This window comes from Mauremys mutica, chromosome 9, assembly GCF_020497125.1.
Source record: "Mauremys mutica isolate MM-2020 ecotype Southern chromosome 9, ASM2049712v1, whole genome shotgun sequence".
Lineage (NCBI taxonomy): Eukaryota > Metazoa > Chordata > Testudines > Geoemydidae > Mauremys > Mauremys mutica.
This window is the reverse complement of record NC_059080.1, coordinates 4198552-4221560: the sequence shown is the minus strand read 5'-3', so window position 1 is coordinate 4221560 and position 23009 is coordinate 4198552. Positions and strand designations below refer to the sequence as shown.

General features: G+C 42.1%; 1 protein-coding gene across 1 annotated transcript in view; it reads left to right on the top strand.

Moving 5' to 3' along the window:
- Positions 1-23009, top strand: part of GPC4 (glypican 4) — a 107565-nt gene that overhangs the window by 38155 nt on the left and 46401 nt on the right. The window contains exon 2 of the mRNA XM_045030115.1: positions 14658-14816. Coding sequence (XP_044886050.1) covers positions 14658-14816 — 159 coding nt within the window. The remainder of the gene's footprint in view (positions 1-14657; positions 14817-23009) is intronic.

Genomic DNA, 23009 nt, shown 5'->3' with positions numbered 1-23009 from the left:
CCCTTCTCCCTCTGAATGCAGAGAGAGACTTTCTGAGCTTCTGGCTTCCCTGGCCTTTTTATAAGGCCCTTGGCTCAGTTTGGGGCGTGGCCCCAGCTGCAGCCACTTCCCCAATCAGCCCAGCCTAGAGCAGCTGCTCTCAAACCCTGCCAGGCTACTTTTAAACCCCTCAGGGCAGGAGCAGAGGTTCACCCTGCTACAAGACTGAAATAGTGTTCCAGAGAAATAGAGTTGGTCAACATTTTTTTTTTTTGAAATTGAAAAATGGGTGTTTGATCAAAATGAAAATTTTCATGCCAAACTTTCATTTGTAGATCAATGTTTCTGGGTTTTTTTTTTTTTGGACAAAAAGAAAATTTGTAATTAAATTTCAGGTTCTGGTTTTATTATTTTGTGGGGAATTTTGAAAAAATGAGGAATTTTTTGACCAGCTCTAATTTCCTAACTGTCTTTCAAATGGTGACTCGAATTATTCTGTCTTCTCTCTCCCCATCAACATCTACTGACTCAACTATTTGCATGCTATCTTGGGCTTCCTTTAAAATACTTCAGGGCAAACACTATCTTTTTTTAAATTCAAATGTCCGGTCACTGATACACCCTTTACAGCTGTGTGCTATCTTTATCTGATTTAGGGCTTGTCTACACTTTGAAAATTAATTCAGATGAAATGAAAGTGTGATAGCTATTCCTCAGTAACTCCTTGTGTGGACACTGCTTATTATGGAATGAGCGCCTTGTTTCTGTTTAGCTTCCTCCACTTTCAAAGAAGGTTAAGCCAAACAGGAACAAGGCACACTTATTCTGGAATAATTGTGTCCGTATATGGAGATAGGTTTCAGAGCGGTAGCCATGTTAGTCTGTATCAGCAAAAACAACGAGGAGTCCTTGTGGCCCCTTAGAGACTAACACATTTATTTGGGCATAAGCTTTTGTGGACTAAAAAGTGGATTTTTATGGAGTTACTCAGGAACAGCTCTTCTGGAATAGTGGTTCTGTAATAACTCCATGTGTAGACATGCCATTATATATGCTCTTGGGTATTTTGGAGACATTCTTTCACATATTGCCAGATTTACTGACCAACAGTTTGTCTTCGATTTTCACACTGAACTTCTGCCACTGAGTGGCTCATGGGAGAAGAACGGAAACACTCCTGCCTCCCAAAATAATCCTGGGTATGTAACTTTTGTTGTGAGCTCTGTCTGTCTCCATCCACTGTACATGGGAGATGAGTGAAATCCAGCATACAATTTTTTTATGTGAATTATCCATTCCATAACACATCCCAGGTTAGATTTGTATTCAGAGGTACGTTATGAAAGTTCTTTGATATCTTTCAAATTCAGCAGTGACAGGGACAAAACCTTCCTTCTGTGTGTTTTCACTTGACAGTGCAGATTTTACTTCGTAGGTTTCAGTGGCAGTTAACAATATTCTGATCTAGCCATAACTGGGATAAGGAAGGCGCTTTTAGTTACACAATGCAGAACGTTATTTTAGTACCGCAGCTACCATAACAGATGGAGAATGTTCAGAAGTTCTAATCACCTAGAATTCACTCTTCTATTGTTCTATTTGTATGTCCAGGTCTTTGTGTCCTGGTTATCTCTCTTGATGTTATCAGAAATGAACTACTTTAATCTCATCTCTGGTTTACATTTGGTGTTCCACTAACTGAGTCAATATCATCTGTCTTGAAATGAAAGAGCACCTTATTGTAACATATTTATCAAGGGTGTAAGATCTTACAGGATTTTGCCCCCATTGCAAAAGAAATGATTGTTGTACTGAGAAAATACAAAACTGACAGTATATTTCCCAGGAATGTAGCTTTTAACTATGCAAGATCTTTTAAAAACTTGCAAAAGATAATGAGAGTTCTCTATCCCTTCTTAAATTTTCATTTATAGTTTCATATGGGGAGCAGAACAATAAGTATAAAAATAAAATGCAGGAGATTAGATAGAAATATATACACTTGAATCTGAAATCAGATACGGCTTTTGAAAATAGGTTTCTGTTTTTACTAATACACTGTAACAATCTTTTGAGATGCAAGTTCTTACTGAGTCGAAGAATAAAGTGCACGGTATATTGGGTCTTTGATTTCAAACTGTCAAACCAAATAGCCAGTCATAGCTATTCTCACAGGGAAATGGGAAGCTAACTCATTTTGACAATGATGGATGGTGAGTTCTGCAAAGCCAAGGTAGTACTAGCATGTAATTTTCTCAGTCCAAGAGCTTTGGTTAAATGTGTTGGATTGCAGTGACAGTTTTACTTGAATTCTCCTTTAAGCAAAGCTAAACAGATCTTTAAATACCAGCTTTCAGTATTTTTTCCACTTTTCTCAGTCATTAGTAATGTGTTAAACTAAACACTTGTGTTTTTCCTACCCAACACTAACTTGGTTGTGTTGGGAATGGAACCCAAATTAACCTCGATATTATGTGTCTTATTTCTGTTTGTACCTCTTCTGTGGAAGGCTCCCTAAGTCAGTGGCAAATTTCATTCAGCAGCAGTTTTACTTATAAGAATATCTCCGGGAGTCAGTGGAATATAATGGTCAGTCTGGTAGGGACAGATGGATGGTTTGGATTTGTAAGAACAAACCAAAAAAGGCATTTATCTTAATCTCTGATTGCAAAACCATTTCGATTCTCCCTTTCCTGACTTCACAGTTGGAACTTTCCAAAATCTTTCCTTGCTTGAAGTGAAATCCTGGCCCCACTAAAGTCAATGGGAAATTTACCATTGACTTTAATGGGACCCTTGGTCTCTGCCTGTTACTTTTTCGTGTTTTGGTGGAATACTTGCGTGACATTTTAGATAAAGAAAAATAAATTAACAAAACCTGTAACAAATAAAATACCCCTTGAAGTTTCACCCCAAAAAGTGAGGATGGCCAGAGACTGCATGAAATCCACTAGACTCTTTGCTATTGCTATTTTACCTGGAAGGTGCTCAGTGATGCCAGTGATGGGCAGCAGGATAACACCCACCCTCACGCCCTCTAAGTGAAGGAAGGTAGAGGAGATTGTTGTTTCTAGCTGAAAGTGCAGAGGGGATGGATGTAATTTCTTTAATTTGAGTTTCCCCCAAACACAGGCGTTAATACTGTTAGCCAGTGTAAGTTTAGGACATAAGAATGGCCATACTGGGTCAGACTGATGGTTCATTAGCCTCTGACGGTGGCCAGTGCCAGATGCCTGGGAATGAACACAACAGGGCAGTTTATTGAATGATCCAGCCTCAGTCTCCAGTTCCAGCATCTGGCAGTCAGAAGTTGAGGGACACACAGAGCATGGGGTTGCATCCCTGACCATTTGAGCTAATAGCCATTGATGGACCTATCCTCACCCTAACTTATCTAGTTCTTTTTTGCACACACTTACACTTTTGGCCATCACAGCACCCCTGGCAACACAGGTTACTGTGTTGTGTAGAGAAGTACTTCCTTATGTTAGTTTAAAACCTACTGCCTGTTCATTTCATCAGGTGACCCCGGCTTTTGTGTTATGTGAAGAGGTAAGTAACACTTCCTTATCCGCTTTCTATACAACATTCATGATTATATGGACCTCTGTCATATCCCCCCTTAGCTGTCTCTTTTCTAATCTGAACAGTCCCAGTATTTTTTAATCTCTCCTCATATGGAACTGGTCCCTAATCTGATCATTTTTCTTGCCCTTCTCTATACTTTTCCCAATTCTAATATATCATTTTTGAGATGAGATGATCAGAGCCGCATGCAGTATTCAAGGTGTGAGTGTACCATGGATTTATATAGTGGCATTAGGATATTTTCTGTCCCTTTCCTAATGGTTCCTAAAATTGTTAACATTTTTTGACTGTGCTGCACATTGAGCAGATGTTTTCACAGAACTATCCACGATGGCTCTTTCTTGAGTGGCAACAGCTAATTTAGACCCATCATTTTATGTGTATAGTTGGGATCATGTTTTCCAATGGGCATTACTTTGCATTTATCAGCATTGAATTTCATCTGCCATTTTGTTGCCCAGCCACCCAGTTTTGTGAGATCCATTTTGTAACTCTTTGCAGTCTGGTTTGGACTCAACGATCTTGAGTAATTTTGTTTCATTTGCACATTTTGCCACCTCCCTGTTTACCCCTTTTCCCAGATCATTTACGATTATGTTGGACAGCCCTGGTCCCAGTACAGTTCTTTTGGGGACCCCGCTCATTACCTCTCTCCTTTCTGAAAACTGACCACTTATTCCTACCCTTTTGTTTCCTATCTTTTAACCAGTTACTGATCCATGAGAGAACCTTCCCTCTTATCCCACGATTGCCTACTTTTGCTTAAGAGCCTTTGATGAGGGACTTTGTCAAAGGCTTTCTGAAACGCCGAGTGCACTGTATCCCCTGGATCACCCTTCTTCGCATGCTTGTTGACCCCCTCAAAGAATTCCAATAGATTGGCGAGGCACGAGTTCCCTTTACAAAAGACCTGTTTACTCTCCCCCAACAAATCGTGTTCTTCTGTGTGTCAGATAATTCTATTCTTTTCTATAGTTTCAACCAATTTTGCCTGGCACTGAAGGTAGATTTGCTGGCCTGTAATGGCCAGGATGGCCTCTGGAGCTGTTTTAAAAAGTCAGTATTACATTAGCTAGCCGCCAGTTCACATTCCTGGCATAGCTGGGACTTAAGCTGCGCGTAGTGCCTTCTGCGGGCTGCCTGGGGCCGCTTTCGCTGTACGTCTCAAAGTGAGACTGCGAACTGTAGTTCTTGCTTCAGAATAGTTCCTGCTATGGAACATTTGTAGCAGAGAAAGCCGGTCCAGTATTAATTGTCGATGCTAATGAAAGCTGAGGTGATGCAGGGGCCAAAGTTTCCTTGGTTGTTTGTGACCTGGAGAGCTGGGCTCTGACCGAGGGCCTGATCTGTAGACATAACTTCACCCTGCTCAAGTGGTTAGCATTGACTTTAGTGGGGACTGCTGGCATGGGTACATGCCATGTGCATTGGCAGGGCTAAGGGGCTATAAAATGAACTTTGCGATGGGATTTTGGCCTTCAGTGAGTGAGCAGGAAGGATTTTCTCTTCATCCTAAATTGTTCTTTCCAGAACAGAATTTAGGTTCCTAATGTGCATTTGGCTTAACATACACATGGATATAAATCTCTCTTGTTCTCTAACCCTCCTGGCAGTAAATTCCTGGACCCAAAGCTGTCGACAAAGCAAAATAGAAAAATAAAGGCCAGACAGACCTTGGTTGTGTAGGGTATTTTTAGTAGCTGTAGGTACACACTACGGAAATAATTAGGATTGCTTGTTGTGTTGAAGGGAGATATGTCACTGGAGCATTGTATACACTGCAGTTCTTCAGGACTGCAAGGTAAATTAGCTGCGTTAACAGTTGCAGTAAGGCATGACTGACCATAGTTCACCATTGTTAAGCAAGGCTGAAAGGCCTTTGGTTTTGGCATCAAAGGGTATGTTTTAACTGCTTGGCATGTCTGCAGAAAGTCATTTCAATATTACTGGCTTTAATGTGTCTGGGGAATTGTCATATGCCATCTGGGTAATCGGTGAAAAGAAATGAAAAGTATTTTGATTAATAACCAAAATAAAAAATGGTACAAACCAGCAGCTTACACATTAATAAAGCAAACAGACAAATACACGGGCCACGCTAATTGAATGGGACACTTTATAGGCTGCACTTTGTTTTATTTATTTATTTTTAAACAAAGAAGTAGGGGGGAGGGAAGCCCCAGTAAACCAATGATTTGATGAACAGCCCTAATGATAAATCCTGAATGAATTGCACGGGATGTATTTTGTCTTAAAAACAACTGATTAGCTAGGAAAGCGAGAAGAGAAGAATTAGCCCACAGTAAAATCATAGAACCCTGGAATTGAAGGGCAAGATTATCAGCTGGTGTGAACTGACCCTCGTCAGAGCTGATTCATAGCAGCAGAGGATCTGGCTGTGAGCAAGGTCTGTCATGTTGTGCAGTGGAGACCCATCGGCCCTGTATTCAGCATAGCTCTCAGTTGAACATGCTTGTGTAGTGTCTGCATAACAATGGTGCATTGAAAGAGATCAGGTATGGAAGAAATAGCGGTGAGCTGCCACTTACATGCAAGTGGTCTTTGGCCGTTCTCAAGTGGCCGCAAAGCGTTCTGAGCAGAGGTGGGGAGGAAGCGTGTTGGTGTTGGACTGAAATACCAGCAATGCTGTTAGCAGTGCACCTCCGCACGGGGTGGGGGAGCACCAGTGACCCTGTGTGCAAAAGAGGAATTTGATGACGTGGTGATCATTTGATGCACAAAAGGGGGACTCTTCTTTTAAAGGACAGCGTGGAATATGGCTCAGAGAAAGAGTGAGGGGGAGGGCGAGGGAGGGAACAAAGGGGATGCTCACAGAGAGGAAGAACAAGAAGGGGCTAGGAAGATAATCAGAGCAGTGTGTTTCTTTGTCAGGTCGCTAATTTGTCTCCCAAAGAGGGGACAATCTGACTGCCCTCTTAAGCTTGTGGTGGCCCTTCTGTCAGTGATCTTATTAGCATATCATGCAAACGTAATTAGACCTCAGCATGTGCGGACTGCTTGGGAATTGCTTCTGCTGAGTTCCTGAGAGAAGTGGGGATTGCATCTCTTTTTCAAATCCGATCTAATAACAGGTCTGTTTCAGCTTTGCAAGCTGACTGTTTATATGTACTTACTAAGCCAGTTGGCATGTGCAAATAACTGAACAAGAGCACAGTCATAGGGAGAGCAGAGAACTGAGCCCCGATGCAGCAAGGTTTTTAAACAGAGGTCTACTTTCAACCATGGAAATTAGTCCCATTAAAGTCGGTAGCTTAAGGTTCCGCACATGCGTAAATAATTTGCTGACTTGGGGCCTCAGAGCAGAAAAGCGAAGGAGAAGCAGCTTAGGTATCTGCTGAGGCGTATCTTTTGGCACCTTTGTGTTTGGATTTATATGTACTATTAAAAACTAAATATTGTTTATATAAAGAAAGGGAGAATGATGTATCTGTGTTCAAGAAATGTACAGTAGTCATTCAATGGATAGAAATCAGTGGCTTGGTAAAGGTGTCCTTTAACAGATGAACAGCTTGTACTGGAAGCTTTGGGGTCAGTCTGAAATGTGGCCACTCAGGACAAGGGGAGGAAGGGGTGTTGCCTATTGAAGATGCTGCTTCAGGTAAGTTTCACTGGGTAAAACTATCCAAATTACCATGGTAGTGAGGTTGTGGTTCAAATCAGACATGGCATTCCAAATCCAGGGAAGATGCTCGGCACTTCAAAGACCCCAAATCCTTCAAGGCCAGTCCCCCAAAACTGGCATCGATAAAATTCAGGGGACACTAGAATGTCTGGCTTTAGTGATGTGTCCAAAGTCTCTCAGCAGATCAGTGTCAGAGCAAGTATTATACGATCCCAGGTTTTCTTGATTCCTCTCATTCCTGTCATTCTAGGGTGAGAAAGAGAAGAAGGGTATTGTTTTTCTAATGTGTTTTGCCATCTTCAGATTTGTAATATGTCCGTTATCTATGATGAGTGGAAGCCTAATATTTGGTGATAATTTGAATACAAGCTTAGTGTGAAATTGGATTAGAATCCAGCATGACAGTCCTGGATTCTTTTGATAGTTGATTTTAGAGGAAGTGATAAAACTCTTAGCAGTGATACAAGCTGCTCTGTGTAGAGCTATGGTTTTCATACCAGGGTACGGGTACCTGTGGGGTACCTCCACTCTCCGCAAGGGGGTATGGGAGAAAAATCCTTTAACGACTGACAGGCCAGGGTTGGCAGGGGAGTGGAAAGATCCATGCCAGTGCCGGCTCTGTCAGGCAGGACAAGAGGATGCAGGGCTGGCCTTATGGGTGGAGCAGGTGGGTGACTGCCTAGGGTGCCGTAGTCAAGAGGTAAGGAGCAGGGGTGTGAGGCCTGGGGTGTGAGGACACGAAAGGGAGCTTGGGGCAATGGGGGCAGGGGGAGGCAGTGCTTAAATTTGTGTTCCAGGGTGGCTGGAGAGCAGCGGCTGCTGGCTGGGAGGCCAGAGGTGCTGGCCGCCCAGCTCTGAAGGCAGCGCTGCCACCAGCAGCAGCACAGAAGTAAGGGTGGCCTGGTATGTGTAGATCTTGAGTCCTGGCACCTCTTCTGTTATAACTTAAGCACCAGAGGGGAGGCAACGGGGTCCGGAGGTGATGGCGGGGGCGCCTGGGGAGGCGGCAGGGCCTGGGGGTGATGGAAGGAGCCCGTGGAAGCAGCGGGAGCCTGGGGGGTGCCAAAATACAAGTTTGCCCAGGGTGCCATTTTCCCAAAGGCCGGCCCTGAGTGGGCGCTGAAGGGCCGGGCGGGAGAGGAGTGGAAAGAGGCACCGGTGAGTACTGGCCTCCTGCTGGACAGGGCCCGTTGCTGATTCCAGCCCGTGAGGGTGGCCCTGTCTGCATTCCCTGTGCAGGCTCTGTCTGGCACGGCAAGTGGACAGGGCTGCGTGCCCTGGAGCTGTGCTGAAGGGCCAGGATCAGTACTCCTGGGGTGTAGCCTTCCGTTCCCCGCTCGCAGAGTCTCTGCCAACATCCCCCGCGGAGGAGCATAACTGCTGGTTTGGGCCCACTGTAGCTGCAGCAGTGGGGGTGCAAGGCGGGCAGGGAGCCTGATCCTGGCCGCCGAGACCACCTGCACTGAGCCCTGACTGCTTTTCCTGCCATACAGAGGGGCCCCATCAGGTCTTCATGTCTCCCTGTAACCTTAATGCACCCCATAGTGTGGGAACCTCTGAGATAAACCCTGACAGAAATCTGGGGAGGGAAGGTGACCCTACGTGCCCCCCACACGTCACCTCTGCTAATTGGGGGAACGCGGTAGACTAGGTGATTTGGAAAGGGGTACGCAGCCTAAGATGTTTGAAAACCACTGTGTTAGAGGAGAGAGACGGACAATATTATGGGTCTGAAATGCTGGCTCTGCTTGCCCGGTCCTGGAACAATATTGTCTCCTGGATACTTAGCTAACCTGTTACAGGGGAACAGCTGTTTCAAATGGGAATTGTGTCCAGTCGAAGAGCCTAATTAACCAGACCCTGAAAACTTAGATTGCCTGGCAGTTTTTTGGTTCTTTTGCTGAAAAGTATGGTCTCAGTTGAGTGTGCCAAAGCAACCTTCCCACTGATCAGAAACAAAAACCGGACTGGAAGTAAAAGGCGGGATAGTTTGGATGGCAGGCTAGCCTGTCAATCCAAATTTTGGTGAAGGGAGCTGTTTTTAGGATAACTGGGCCCTTTTTTGGGTTTCAGTAGCAAGTTAATTAAATTGAAGGAACAAGTTTTCCAACACACTGCAAAAATCTATGTAGTTTGTGGCACCATTATCTAAACGTAGTACTTTTGTAATTGTTTAAACCCTAAGTTCATTTGACTTTCATTTTCTGAGCTTTCTCTTGGGTGTAAGAATAGGCAATATTCTAAACTCTGCCACTTGACTTTTTTAACTTGAGTAATATAAAAATACATGTTTTGAAGAGATATGTTGCTAATTAGCCCCCAAGGAAGGCTTTGTTAGCCATTCCAGTCCATCATATAGACAGATATGTAGGATGCAAGCAATTCCATATGGAAAATATATATATAAAAATTCCATGTGACAGTAGCTATAGTTGTAACTTTTTTCTTAAATTGATTTTGCAATACAGTTAACCAAAGTGGTTATTGTAATGCATTTTGTTGTATTGCTTGGTATGTTTAACTTGAATGGAAGCCACTGCAGAACTGTGTGACTGCAGGGAAAGTATTGTAGGCTAGTAAAAATAATAATAATAAAAAGCGCAAAGAGGTTTAATTTAAAACCGCATACAACATGAAGTGTTCTCTTACCTAGGTCTTGTTTGCTGAGTGTTATCTTAGAAAGGGTTACTGCAGAATGTGCTTCAGCCATAGTGTATGAAATCACTACTCATCTTTATTAATTTGGGTCTATCAGGCAATGTACATATATTTGTCCATTTTTTCTAGATATAAGTGCATCGAAAAGCTGGTATGGTTCATTAATTTTGCTTTCATGAAGTAACCATTTTAATTTCCCACATCACAAGCTGTCTCCTGTAGACAGCTCTGACTAGTCCACATTATGTATTACCTCTGCCTATAGCTTTTCCGAGCTTCGTATTTTAATTACATTGCATGCAACAACAATTTTAATACAGTTCCACGTGACACCTTTTGTTTACCAATACATTGTTTTCAGTGTCCGATCTACAAAAGAGTTGTTTAGTAGCTATAAATGTGGCTTTTTAGCCCTGATTGGTGTGAGAAGTATAACTAAAAATTTTATGGACTCCCAGGAAAACCATATACACCTCTACCTCGATATAACACTAATTCGGATATAACGCGGTAAAGCAGTGCTCCGTGGGGGCGGGGCTGCGCATGCCAGTGGATCAAAGCCAGTTCAATATCACGTGGTTTCACCTATAATGCAGTAAGATTTTTTTGTCTCCCGAGGACAACGTTCTATCGAGGTAGAGGTGAAGTATTCCCATGTTTTGTTTATGTGCACTTTGTCTCCACTCCCCTTGGTTTCTTTCCCCAGAAATTAATTTGTGTGAACATAAATCACAGGCGAATGCCTAACAGAAACTGTATTTGTAACCATTTGTTTCCAGAAGTAAGGCATGCCTCGTGCTTTAATGGCTGATTTACCCAAACTGTGTCGCAATGAAATTCCTCCAGAATGCTTTAGATCTGGATGCCCTTGTTAGGGCAGCAGGAAGCAAGAATGTGAAAATGTACTTGAATTTGAAGCATGGAGATGCTAAACATAGACTTCCAACATTACAACAATGGCTCAAAATGTTCTAATGAGTCTCACTTCCCCTTTGGCAGAATACTATTATTTGGAAAAACAGCACCCAATCTCAAAGTATTTTTCTATACCGTGGAGTAAGAGGCTGTATCCTCCCTTGCATTAACACTTAATTTTGGGATCTCCCAAGCTCCAGACAGACCTGATATCTGGTCATAAGCCAAGATTGCATAGTGCTGACATGGCTGAGAAATATCTTCCATAATTAGATTGCTGGTCGGTCATTTTTGACTGTCTGAGTTTAGGTTGGGAGCATGATTTGGTAACGATGAACCAAGTAATAAATCAAAACTCTATGAACCATAACAAAGAAGTTATTATTATTTAATTTTTCACATGTGCTGTTGTGACACCATTTGAAAGTCTGAGACAAAAATGATCACAGAAAAGTATTTTCATATTATACCTGGTGCTGAAGAGAATAGTATTTCTGATAAAATATTCTGAAATGCAAAATAGAATAAGATAATGGAAATGGACATTTTAAAAAGTAGCATTATAATACTTGTAATTCCATAAAAGGATCCAAAACTGCTTCACTGAATGAATATTAGAACTGATCAGCAATTGCCAGTTTACTTGTAAAATGGCTTTTTTTAAATGAAAATTTTTAAACAAAAAAATTAGTGCTCCTTTTTTCCCCCCAATTAAAGTTGAAAATATCTTGGAAATGTATTGACATTTTTTGTTTACCATAATTCAGTAAGGAAAATGTTGATAGACTTTTTCAATACTGCTTCTGAATTGTTTTTAAATAATAAAAAATTAAAATAACTGAAAACTGGGACTATTTTGAACACTTTGAAATGAAACATTTAAATTGCAGAACATCTCACAAAAATTGATTTTCATTTTTTTTACTAGCTCTAAGTGCCATAACAGCAGCATCTGTTGCAAAACAAACAACCCCTAGCATTACTTTGTTCTGTGTATATTAATAAGACAGATATATTTAGAAGTTCCCAGTCACATCTTTTAGCATTATGTTTGTTCTGTCCCATCACTGTATTGCTGTTTTAACTTGTTAAATGTTTTTCGTGCCAATATATTGTATGATTAGCCGGAGTTTAACACCTCAATACAGTGCAACACTCAAGCTGATATTTGTTTATATAGCTCTATCAGCACTTTTCAAGACAGGTCTAACTGAAATGCTTCAGCGAATTATACCTTGTTTGGAAATTAAGTATGTTCCTAAATTATGAAGAGGCATGGGGGGAAAAGCGGGGCCGGAGTCTGAAAATCCACCATTTTTGGAAAAGTGACTGACATGCAACGCCTTTAAATTCAGTTCCTGTACGTTGAGAGAGAGAGAGAGAGCTGCAAATGGGGTAGCAAGTAAATAAAGACTGTTCGCTCATACACTTCTGTCACTGTAGTTCAGCATTCACCATTTACTTCTCTTTTAATGGAATATTTACCATGGAAGGTACCCTTGGCCCTGTCAAATCAGTGAAAGTTGTATATTGCAGCAAGTAGAAGAAATATTCCTGAATAAGGCTGGTGAAGTTTGTTTCCCGAAAACTGACTCTTAGTAACTAAGAGTACTGTACTAACAAGACCCTGAGCTTTCCATAATTCAAGCTTGGTAGGCAGCGTTGTGCAATAGGTCATTTGCTGCAGAATTATCTGTTGGCCAAGAACTCCTATAATGCCAAAGAAAACAAACAAACAAACCCTGCAGTGCAAAAGAAAAATAGATGTAGGAAAAGAGATCCCTAAGGATGATATTTATTTAAAAAGGCATTTTATAACTGTCTGAAAGGGAGACGTTAACACACTTAGGCTGGCAGGAAAGATGACCCAAATAGCCCACAGTTAGATAAATTGTATATAAACATTGTCAGACGCTGGCAAAAGGAACATAAATGAAGAAGAGTTTGTGTCAGCCAAGGATGTGCCAGCTCCATTCTGCGTTGAGCATACGTAACTTATTTTTTAACATTTTTTAATGCTTTAACAGATGAGCCGTTTTCCCCGCTGTAAATGGTTATGACCTCAGAAAACGCAATGCTTAATCCAAGGCCTATTTTAGAGGCCACATAGTCAGACAAGCATGCAAACATGGCAGCCATGATTAACATAACTTTATAAACCTCTCTAATGATCCTTGACTTAAGGTTGCTGTCAGCCTGTACCATGTTCCGACTTGCAGTCTGACGCTAGAAAGTTGTCTTCCTTTCTTTTTCCATCTGATGCCTTAAGCCAAAAATCAAGGGAGACTGACCCTAAGGCTGTGTCTACACTGCCCTGACGTTCGAACTAGTGGAGTGTGAATAGCAATGTCCACCAAAGTGCTGCGAACTAAAATTCTTTTAGTTCACGCCTGCAGCACCCAGACAAGAGAGGTACAGCGCTGCTCTTCAGTGTGCAATCAGAATTCTCAAATAAAGAGAGAAGGTGACTTAATGTATTTAGATGTCTGAATTTCCCATGGTGATGGGTTCATCTGATTACCTCTGCAACCCTTTATAGAGATTCCCACACTTCAGTATTCCTGGATGCCACATCCCAGGTTGCTTCAAAGACATCATTTGAGTAAGGTGGAGTGACAGAGCACAATATGAAGCTGGTATCTGGGTCCATGAAGCTATAGAAAAGAAGCAATTTACTAAAATTTTATGAAATCTTACAAAGTGTGAGGATGTCATTGTTAACCGCTAATTATGCAGGGCCAACTTCAGTGCTCAGATACACTTGAAAAACTGGAGTCACTTGGCTGAAATTAACTGAGAACAACATTTGGCTGTTAGTTGACATTTCAAGCACTCGACTTGCTGATCACATGGGAAAACATCTGGCCAGCTTAGTCTGAACCTGAAGTTCTGCAGACCTTTTAAACGGCTTCCCTACTGCAAGCAATAATGTTTTAAGTATTAAGTATCTTGTGCCTGTAATAATTGAAAAAAAGTGTTAGCTGGCTATTTAAATTACTGGAAAAACACATGAGCTGGTCACAGGGGTGAATATCAAAGGTTGCAATAGGCTTTCAAAACTGTGTTGCTGGAGAGAGGGAGGTATCAATTGCCTTCTATTATTGAATTAGTTCTGAACAAACAAAATGAAACCAGAAAAAAGCTATTTAAATTTTAGAATGAGGTTAAGGGAGATACAGGTTGCTGTATGGCTCTGAAGGCAGAAGTTGCAGCTAGAAGTTTGGTCAGTCACAGTGTTGTCATGACCTTACCTATGATGATGCTAGCAAATTGTGTAAAATCAGAGGGGTGGGAAACTTAATGAGCTGGCCAAAGCATATAATTAAACTACTCTGCGTTTTAAAACCCTGGGCAGTCTTAATTCTGAGAACATGGGGTTCCAGTATACAAAAAAGACATTGGTGGTCAGTCTGCATCCACACCTTTTTTTAACTGAATGAACTGAAAGTAGCAGTTGAAGTGCATACCAAGAAGTGTAAGAGTGTGTGTGTGTGTGTGTGTAGAGGGAGGCCATTTTGGTGTAAATTACTGTCTAAAATGAATTGCTGCGTATTAACTCAATTTATGTGCTGAATAAATAAAAACTGAGGACAGGCTTTGTATCATACTCAGCAATGGACAAAATTAGCATCTTCACATGGGTACTGCTGAGTTTCTCCAAAGTGTGTTTTCATGGGTGAGGACTTGATCCTGCGTGCTTAATTGATTCAAAATCCCATTAGTTTTAAGTGGTATTGCCAGAATAAGGAGTTTAGACTGGGTGTGTGTGGGGAGGAGGGCGTGCACATTATAACCTGTTACATAGCAACTTTCTTGTGTGTTTCTTTTAAATATTCTTTATGTAACTTTAAATTATTTACTCTTAATTTTTCAGGTGACCATTTGAAAGTATGTCCACAAGGTTACACGTGTTGTTCTCAAGAAATGGAAGAGAAGTACAGTCAGCAGAGTAAACACGACTTCAGAAATGCTGTTGTAGAATTTAGCAATCACTTACAGACAACATTTAGTTCCCGTTACAAAAAGTTTGATGGTAAGTACTGGAGTTTGGAATTTGCTGTCATATTGATGAAACTTAAAATAATATCCATGTTCCTTTATATGCAGTCTACTTGCACTGTGTCTTTCACTATTGACTTGGGAAGATCATGACTCATGACTGGTGGTGGTGAGGTTAGAACATTGCTTGTTTTGCAATCCAATGTAATAGAAATATTTGCTGATTATGGCTGTTAGTTTCCCATAGCGATATATCTTTCTGTCTGATTCATTTTTATAAAATCCAATGTGCTATAAATGTAGACCACAGCCAGTTTTGTTTCAGTCTCTCTGCAAAATGTATTCTCGCAATATGCATGTCTCTCAGCATTGATCTACATGAATTCTGACACTCGCCCAGTGTGGTAAGAGCTAAAAGGATTTGTATTCATTGAACTTCGTCATCAGGGCAAAGCAGAGCAGTGAGTAAAAAACACTACTACATATGGAGACCTGGATTCAAGTATGAGGTGGGTCACAGGTGAAATGAATTGGGTCCTTATTTTGTGCCCACTGATGTTTTAACCTTCAGTATAATTAAGGATCTAATAGAATAATCACCCATCTTAACTATGTGAACTTGAGTCGATAAGGAAGCTGGGGAAGAACTGAAATTGCTGCCAAACTGACACTAAATGGCAGCGTTCGATAATAAGTGTTCCTGTGTGGGAGTTGTCATTTGTATTATAGTCCGCATGAAATGCGGTGTAGTGTCTCTTCCGACTGATGTAAGTAGGGGCAGATAAAAGTCATGGGACACAAAAGAAAGACGTCACTTCAGGTATTGTGTGTCAAATGGAGGAAATACCATCCAGAGCAAGAAAACTCTTGTACATCAAAGAAATCAATCTACACCTGTCCCAGCCCACTTCACTGAGGCTCGCCAATAGAATTCCTGGGTGCGTCGCTGTTCCGTTGTCTTGTGTCGATCAAACAATCCACAGAAGAGGTTCAAATAGCCTCAAATGTGTGGAATTTGCTGCTAGCTGCCGTGCCAGTTAATCTACTGAACTGTAATATAAGAGCTTTCTACTCGTCAGACTCATTAGGAGCCAGCTTTCTTGTGAGAGAGCTTTACGTTGGCGAGCCCCACTCTGGTTGGAGCCCAGGAGAAGCCCCTTGGGCCTCTCCCAGGATGTTTGGATAATACAGCTGGGGGATCCTCTGGCTCCGACACTTGTATCTCTAATGTCTGCTTTGGACACACAAGCTGGAGCCCAAATCATGCAAACAATAATCTTCTGATGGGTTAGACGGAGATCGGTTGAGTGTTTTTGTTTTATAATATCAAATTTTATTCCACTGGGTTTTGTTTATTCTTTGGAGCAGGGTATCCCTAAATGCTGATTCCACTTATTTTGAAGTTCCTCAGAACTTTTTTCCAGGACTTTCATTCAATCACTCTTCCAATGTGCATGGATTTTTCTGTGAATATCTTGTATGTCTGCTCAGAACTTGGAACGGTACCGTTTTTATTTAACTTACATATTTCTACTTATTAAAGATATAAGGGAGTGTGTACTTCTAAAACACTAAAGAGGCAGGAGCACCTTGCTTTCAAAATACACCAGAACTTGGATGATTTAAAAAAGTTAAGGGGCGTTAAAATTGTCAGAAAGTCGAAGTGAAATTGCACAAATGGGCTCTAGCTAAACATTTTCCTCATATAACCTCATTTGAGGTTTCCACTGTCTTCTCTCTCTACCTGATGCTGCACAGAGGGAGTGATAAACACACAACCGAAGTGTCTAGACTTGCAGACTTACTAAATGCAGGACCAGACATGAAACAGAATCCAGTCCATAGATAAGCCTCTAAAAAGGGAACAGAGGAATAGCATCGGCTTCACCTCAGATGACTGATGAGACTTTTTGTAAAACAGTGTTGTAGCTGAAAACATATGTGCATATGCAATTTATCATATAATCTGGTGCAGGCACACCTATTGTCAGGAGCACAGTTAGGTGTATCTGCCTGTTTTTATGATGTGAGGTGCTGCAGTGCTCTTTAGAAAAAATTAATATAGTTGGAATCTTCAAAGTACGAACTTTAGTACAAGAGAACGTGCTTAAACAAGAGTCCTTATTTTATGCCTGCTGAAGTTTTAACCTTCAGGATAATTAAGGGTCTAAGAAGAAGAATCATCCTTCTTAACTATGTGAACTTGAGCTGATAACGAAGCAGGGGAAGAACTGTTGTAGGAGATGGATCATCCTTAACTCTTTCAGTGATGGATGAAGAAACATTTGCTGTACAGTAAATGATAGGAAACTGTGCTAAAATCTAAGGCCAAGTCTCTCAAACCTGGCTGACTAAAAAGGAGCCCCATAGCCCATACTTAAGGCCTAACTCAGAGGTGGGCAAACTACGGCCTGCAGGCCACATCCGGCCCGCGGGACCCTCCTGCCCAGCCCCTGAGCTCCTGGTCCGGGAGGCTCGCCCCAGGGGGCAGGGGCAGTGGGGGTTGGATAGAGAGTAGGGGAGTTCGGGGTGGTGGTCAGGGGGTGTGGATCGGGTTCGGGGCAGTTAGAGGGTGGGGAACAGGAGGGTTGAATGAGGGCAGGGGTCCCTGGGGGGGCAGTCAGGAATGAGAGGAGGGATTGGATGAGGTGGCGGGGGGCAGTCAGGGGACAGGGAACAGGGGGGATTGGATGGGGCAGGAGTCCCGGAGGGGCCGTCAGGGGACGAGAAGCAGGAGGGGTTGGATAGGTGGCTGTTTGGGGAGGTACAGCCTCCGTTAACCGGCCCTCCATACAATTTTGGAAACCGGATGCAGCCCTCAGGTGAAAAAGTTTGCCCGCCCCTGGCCTAACTGAATGGATTGATTTTTCAAAATTTGCTGAGCAGCCAGCAGCTTGCAACCACTTACCTGCCTGAATTATGACCTTGTAATGCTTAACTTTAGTGCCCTTTTTAACAGATGTTGGCCTAAATAAGTAAAACCAATAAAATCCATTTGAAAAGGAAAACTGAACATTTCTTGTCATTCAAACTTGGTTGGAATTCCCATGTTCTCAGATTTGACGTAATTGGCCCAGAACCCAAAATGAACAAATCCTGGCCCAAAGATATGTACTGTCTGTGGTGTAGGGTAAGATTTGAAAAGCAGGGTCTCCCTTGCTGAAGTTTGGTGTTCTTGCCATGGGTCCTTGCTCTTATTTTGATTATGTAGGAATTCCTTTAGGCTGCCTCATAGAAATTGCTAGAGGTCAACTAATTCAAATGAAAATAAGGTTGACAGAAAACAAACCTTGCATCTTCCTGTGCCAAGTGTAAAATAATCCGGATAACAGCAGTTCTATTGATTGAGGAGGCAAGTGGGTTACTGCAAAGATTCTAGATTCCCATAACAAAACTAGCTCCCAGGTCACATCTGTGGAACAAGCATTTCCAGTCAGCTATGCCGAAGGGCTCGTAGTAGTGAGCAGCAGCTTTCTTGTTTGGAACGGCTGTCTGTGTCCTTGACTCAAACCCTTTCGGGTCTTTGGAAAAACCATTGTGGGTCAAGCTGCTAATCTGTTAGCCTTGACATTCAAGTTTGAAAAAAGAGACCAACGAATGTAAAGTACTGCCGTGTTTTTGACCTTTGTAACAGTTGCCATAATGAAATGTAAGTAGCAAGAAGCAGCAGTGTCCTTGAGATGGAGGATGAAATGTATGGTGGCTGTTGGAATTTTTCTGTTAAACTGACACTCTGATACTATACGTGCTTGGAATGACAGTCTGATCATCAGAATTGCATTGATCTGGCACCAGAGTGACACACGTCAGGGAGTGGTTTCATACACTATCTGTATCTTTCTTAGTCAGGAAAACAAAACAAACTTCTGATGTCTAGTATCTGTAAATGACCAACCAGAAGTTACTTCAGCTCCTTGTAATCTACATTATAAATTGGGATTGAGCTGTGTAAACTCTGAATTTTCAGGGGGGGGAGAACATGGAGATCTTATAACTGAATATCTTTATCTCCTATTTAAACATGCTCGTATAACGTGACAGCGTGACTATCTATGTTCCCCACAGGCCATTTCTTTTGTAATATAAATCACTTTAACAACACTTCTGCACATAATAAAACATAGAAATAAGGTACATATTTTGAAAAGTGGGGATAATTAACCACCAGAACAACTTAATCTAGTGGGGCAATGGATTCCCTATCTCTGGAAGTCTGTACAGTCAAGACTGGATGCCTTGCTAAAATATATGCTGTGCCTCAGACAAGCTTTACCATCTTGATGCAGAAATTATTGGGTGAGATTCTGTTATGCTGGAAGTCAGACTAGATGATTAGTGGTCCCTTCTGGCCTTAAAGTCTATGAATCACAGCAGCAGCAACAGTAATTGCTGTGATTTGAGGTTGCATAAAGCATTTAACCTTGCTTTCAGTTGCTTACAGCTTTCGTAAGTTTCCATCTTTCAGGCTGAAATTTTCCATGCTTTGGTCTCTTCTCAAAGATAAATATTTGAGGGGGATGAAGGCAGGACTGGAGCAAAAATGGTCCAGTCTTTTGTGAGAATGAGGATGGGGTGGGAAATGCTTATATGGGATGGTGGCCTCACATGAATTATTCTTCCTCCACTGTTGTTCCTTAGATGAGGCTTGTTTTGCTGTATACATTTCTTGGAGGAGACTTAGACCATCCCTGACAAACGTTTGTCCAACCTGTTCTTAAAAACCTCCAGTGATGGGGATTCTACAGCCTCCCTTGGAAGCCTAGTCCAGTTCTGAACTGCCCTGATAGAAAGATTTCTTGGTCTGTTTGTCATTTGTAAGATGCTCAGGGCAGGGACCTAGCTGAGCACAATGGGGCCCTGATCATGATTGGGGCATCTGGGTGCTGCAACAATACAAGTAAATCATATTAAATATAGTGAGTTCAATAGGCAGCTAATGATTTCCCTTACAAGTGTTGTTAGTGCAGTTAAATGATTGCCTCTTGTCTTAGCCTTCGCCATGATATATAATGGGAAATCAAAACTCAGATCTCTGCTGAGCTTCAGATGCTGCATTCAGATAATACACACATCAGGGCAAACATGAAATGATCAATTCACAGGCTGGATTGGCAGTAGATTGGGCGAGTCCAATGCCCAAGAGACACAATAATTTCTATAGAACTGCCCAGCACAAGCCGGCATCTGGAAAGCTATTAAATGTTGAGAAGGTCTCCTTCCGGCCGCCCCCGCCCCAAGCTTTCCATTAACATTTAAGATAAAACAAATATGAAAAGAGTAAAACAAAACCCTTTGAGGGCTGAAACCAAGCAAATGGACTCCTCCCAGTGGTCACAGTAACGCTAACTCTGAAGTGCAAGCGGAGATGTCGGCTCGCAGCTGAGAATTCTCAGGTGCCTCACGCCCCTTTCAAGTTCGAAGACTTGGCGGGAAGAGCGCCAGCTGGGAGCCAGGGGGATCCAGCAATCTAACAGTCATTACAGCCTTACTTTTCAAGTCTCTTAGCTAGATAATTTATTTTACTGAGGATTGTTTCTTTTCTTCTTGCTAAAGGTCATTCAAGCTATTTAGTGACTTGGAGGCATATTTTTCTGTCATGAAGCCCCCTGGAAAAATTGCAGACTGCGTTCTCTGGTAGCCGAACTGGCCATAGGGGAGGAAACCCCATTCCTGAGGGCAGAGTTGCAGTATCTGAGGAGTCAGTTGAGGATTTCTGCAGAAGTTGGGAGTTTCTATGGTGGTGCACAGTTATTTCAGCTACTTTGGTAATTTCAAGGATCTAGTACCCACATAAGTGATAGTACAGGGCATAGCTCATTATCCACTGGGAGATAGAAGGAGTAGGCCATGTCGGTTGTGCATTCCCTATTAGGCCAGAGAATGCTGAGGGTTATTCCTGACCCTCAGGCTACTCTGGGAAGACAAAGAAACACAAACCAAACAAGGGCCGGGGTTCCATGGTAGTTCTCCTAGGTAAACTGGAAACAGGGCCCCAAAGGAAGGGGGAGCATATGCCTCTGTCAGAGATTCTCAAATTGCAAATTTTCTGAGAGAAAAATCTCTGCAAAATGGAGAGTTTTCCAGGAGCGAGCTGTTAAGCTCTTGCTTTCAGGCTGGAGAACTACAACCCATTAATCATCAGCCGGAGTTTATAGGACCTCTTCCGTGAGCAGAATCTGAACCAAGAAGTAAAAATTCCTTTTGGGGACTGAAGCCCCTAATTATTAACTCTCCATCCACTAAAGTAAAATGGGGTAGATTCCTTTGCCACTATTCCAACTATGTTCCAGCCTCCCTTCCTAGGAGTAACCAGAGAGTGTGCATACCAATCAGGCCTCTTTCCCTTGCCAAAGTAATTCTCCTTTTGGGACATGAATGTCGTATCAGACAATTGAACTTTGATTGACAGCTCTGGCTGCAGTATCAGAGATCCAAGGCTGAATCCCGCAAATCCTTACTTGTGCGTGTGACCCCTATAAGTGTCAGTGGGTCTAATGGCACAAGCAAGAGGTGCAGGATCTGCCAAACTAGCAGTATGCTAGCTTTAGTTCCAGTCTCCCAGTGTCTCTCAACTGGCTTTTTAACTAATGCCAATTAAGGTTTCCAAAACAATCAGCTCCTAGAAATCCTATGTCTGTCCCTGTGCATCATTGTATGAGAAACTGTTCTAGTTAAGAGGAGATAGGGAAAGAAAAGTTGTTTCGCAGGGCCCCCCCAAAAAATAAGGGTAAGTCTGACTGGACTCCTTCCTCTATAGCAAGTCTCGGGAGCTAGAGAACAGTAAATCCCAAAGATAGAGAAAAAATGGGTCATTAGTCCTCAGTGTATAAGAACAGGCTACTGTAGGTCTTTGCGGTAATTCTGTTTGTTTGGGGAGAGTGCTACTTTTATCACTCAGTTACGTGTCTAAGGGAATAGAAAGGGTATGGGAATGTACTAATAATATAGCATTAGAAAATGAAGTATGTGGCTTGTCTCTCTTCAAACCCTGAACACATGTAGCCCTGCCTTCTGTTTTGTCCTGATGAAGGCAGGTGTCCATCTTTCTTCTCTTTCAAAAAGAAGGTGGCATCTCATGCCCTAGCAACCAGGATAGAAAAAGGCCTAGATCCCTCAGACTTTCATTAACCTAGGCAGCCGTCTCCTACTGTGGAATTGTCTTTAGGACTTCAGTTTGGACCTGTAAGTATTGAGGGTGGGATTTTCACAGTCACATAGGAGTTCATAGGACCCCAAAACTGCTTAGACTTAGTGGAATTTTTCAAAAGCGTCTTTTGGCTAAGGTTCCTACATACCTGAGGGAGATGCTTTTCTCCTACATTTACATGCTTCATGAATGAAAATTGTTTTCCTTCTTTGTTTTCCCTGTTTCTAAGTCTAGCTTATATTTATTTTCAATACATTTCTCACTATCTTCTCCCCATCTGAGGTTATTTAAAAAGAACCAAAACATTTGTGCTTTAGAGGGACATTGTGGTCTTTTCTGAATTTGTTTGGTGCCAAATCATTCCCTGCGGTGAGTGAATCCTTTCTGAGAGTGAAGGGGATCCTGGCTCTGTGGTGTTAGGGACTGAGATAGTCGCTACACAGTATCATCTCCAAGGGCAAAATGAATGTCCTGTCCACAGGGAGAAAAATATGGTTGTGAATGTCATGTCATATGCTGGGGATTTAGCCACAGCTAACTTCTGTGTGGGGCTTTGAACAATCTCACCCTGTCTTTATTTCCCTCCAAGTAATAGAATTACCTGCTCTTCACATCACATAGCTTTTACCTATTTTTGTTGTTTGAAACATGTGGGCAGCAGTCTTACACACACTGGGAAATGTGAGGTTTTTTAGTTACTGATTGATACAAGCCAGTCAATGAGTCATTGTTTGCCTGTTTAAAATTAACTTTCCTTTCTTTCTGCCGCCCCCCACCCCTCCTTTTCTCAGAAGAAACAAGGCTAGAATTTGGTAATAGTTATGCACACAAGTATGTTGCCTATACTGGAATCAGCATCCCTGCATGTTGGTTGAACAAATCCCACGGAGAGCTTGTGAACTCAGTGGCTTAATAATCCATCCCTTATTAACTCCTAGAAGCCCCAGGCAGGAACCAGAACCCTATTGTGCAAGGTGCTGTGTAAACACAACTAAATGAAGGTCCCTGCCCAAATTGCTAACGATCTAAGTACAACACAAGAGGCAGCAAGATGGCTAGGCTGCCAGTTGGTGGGGGGGG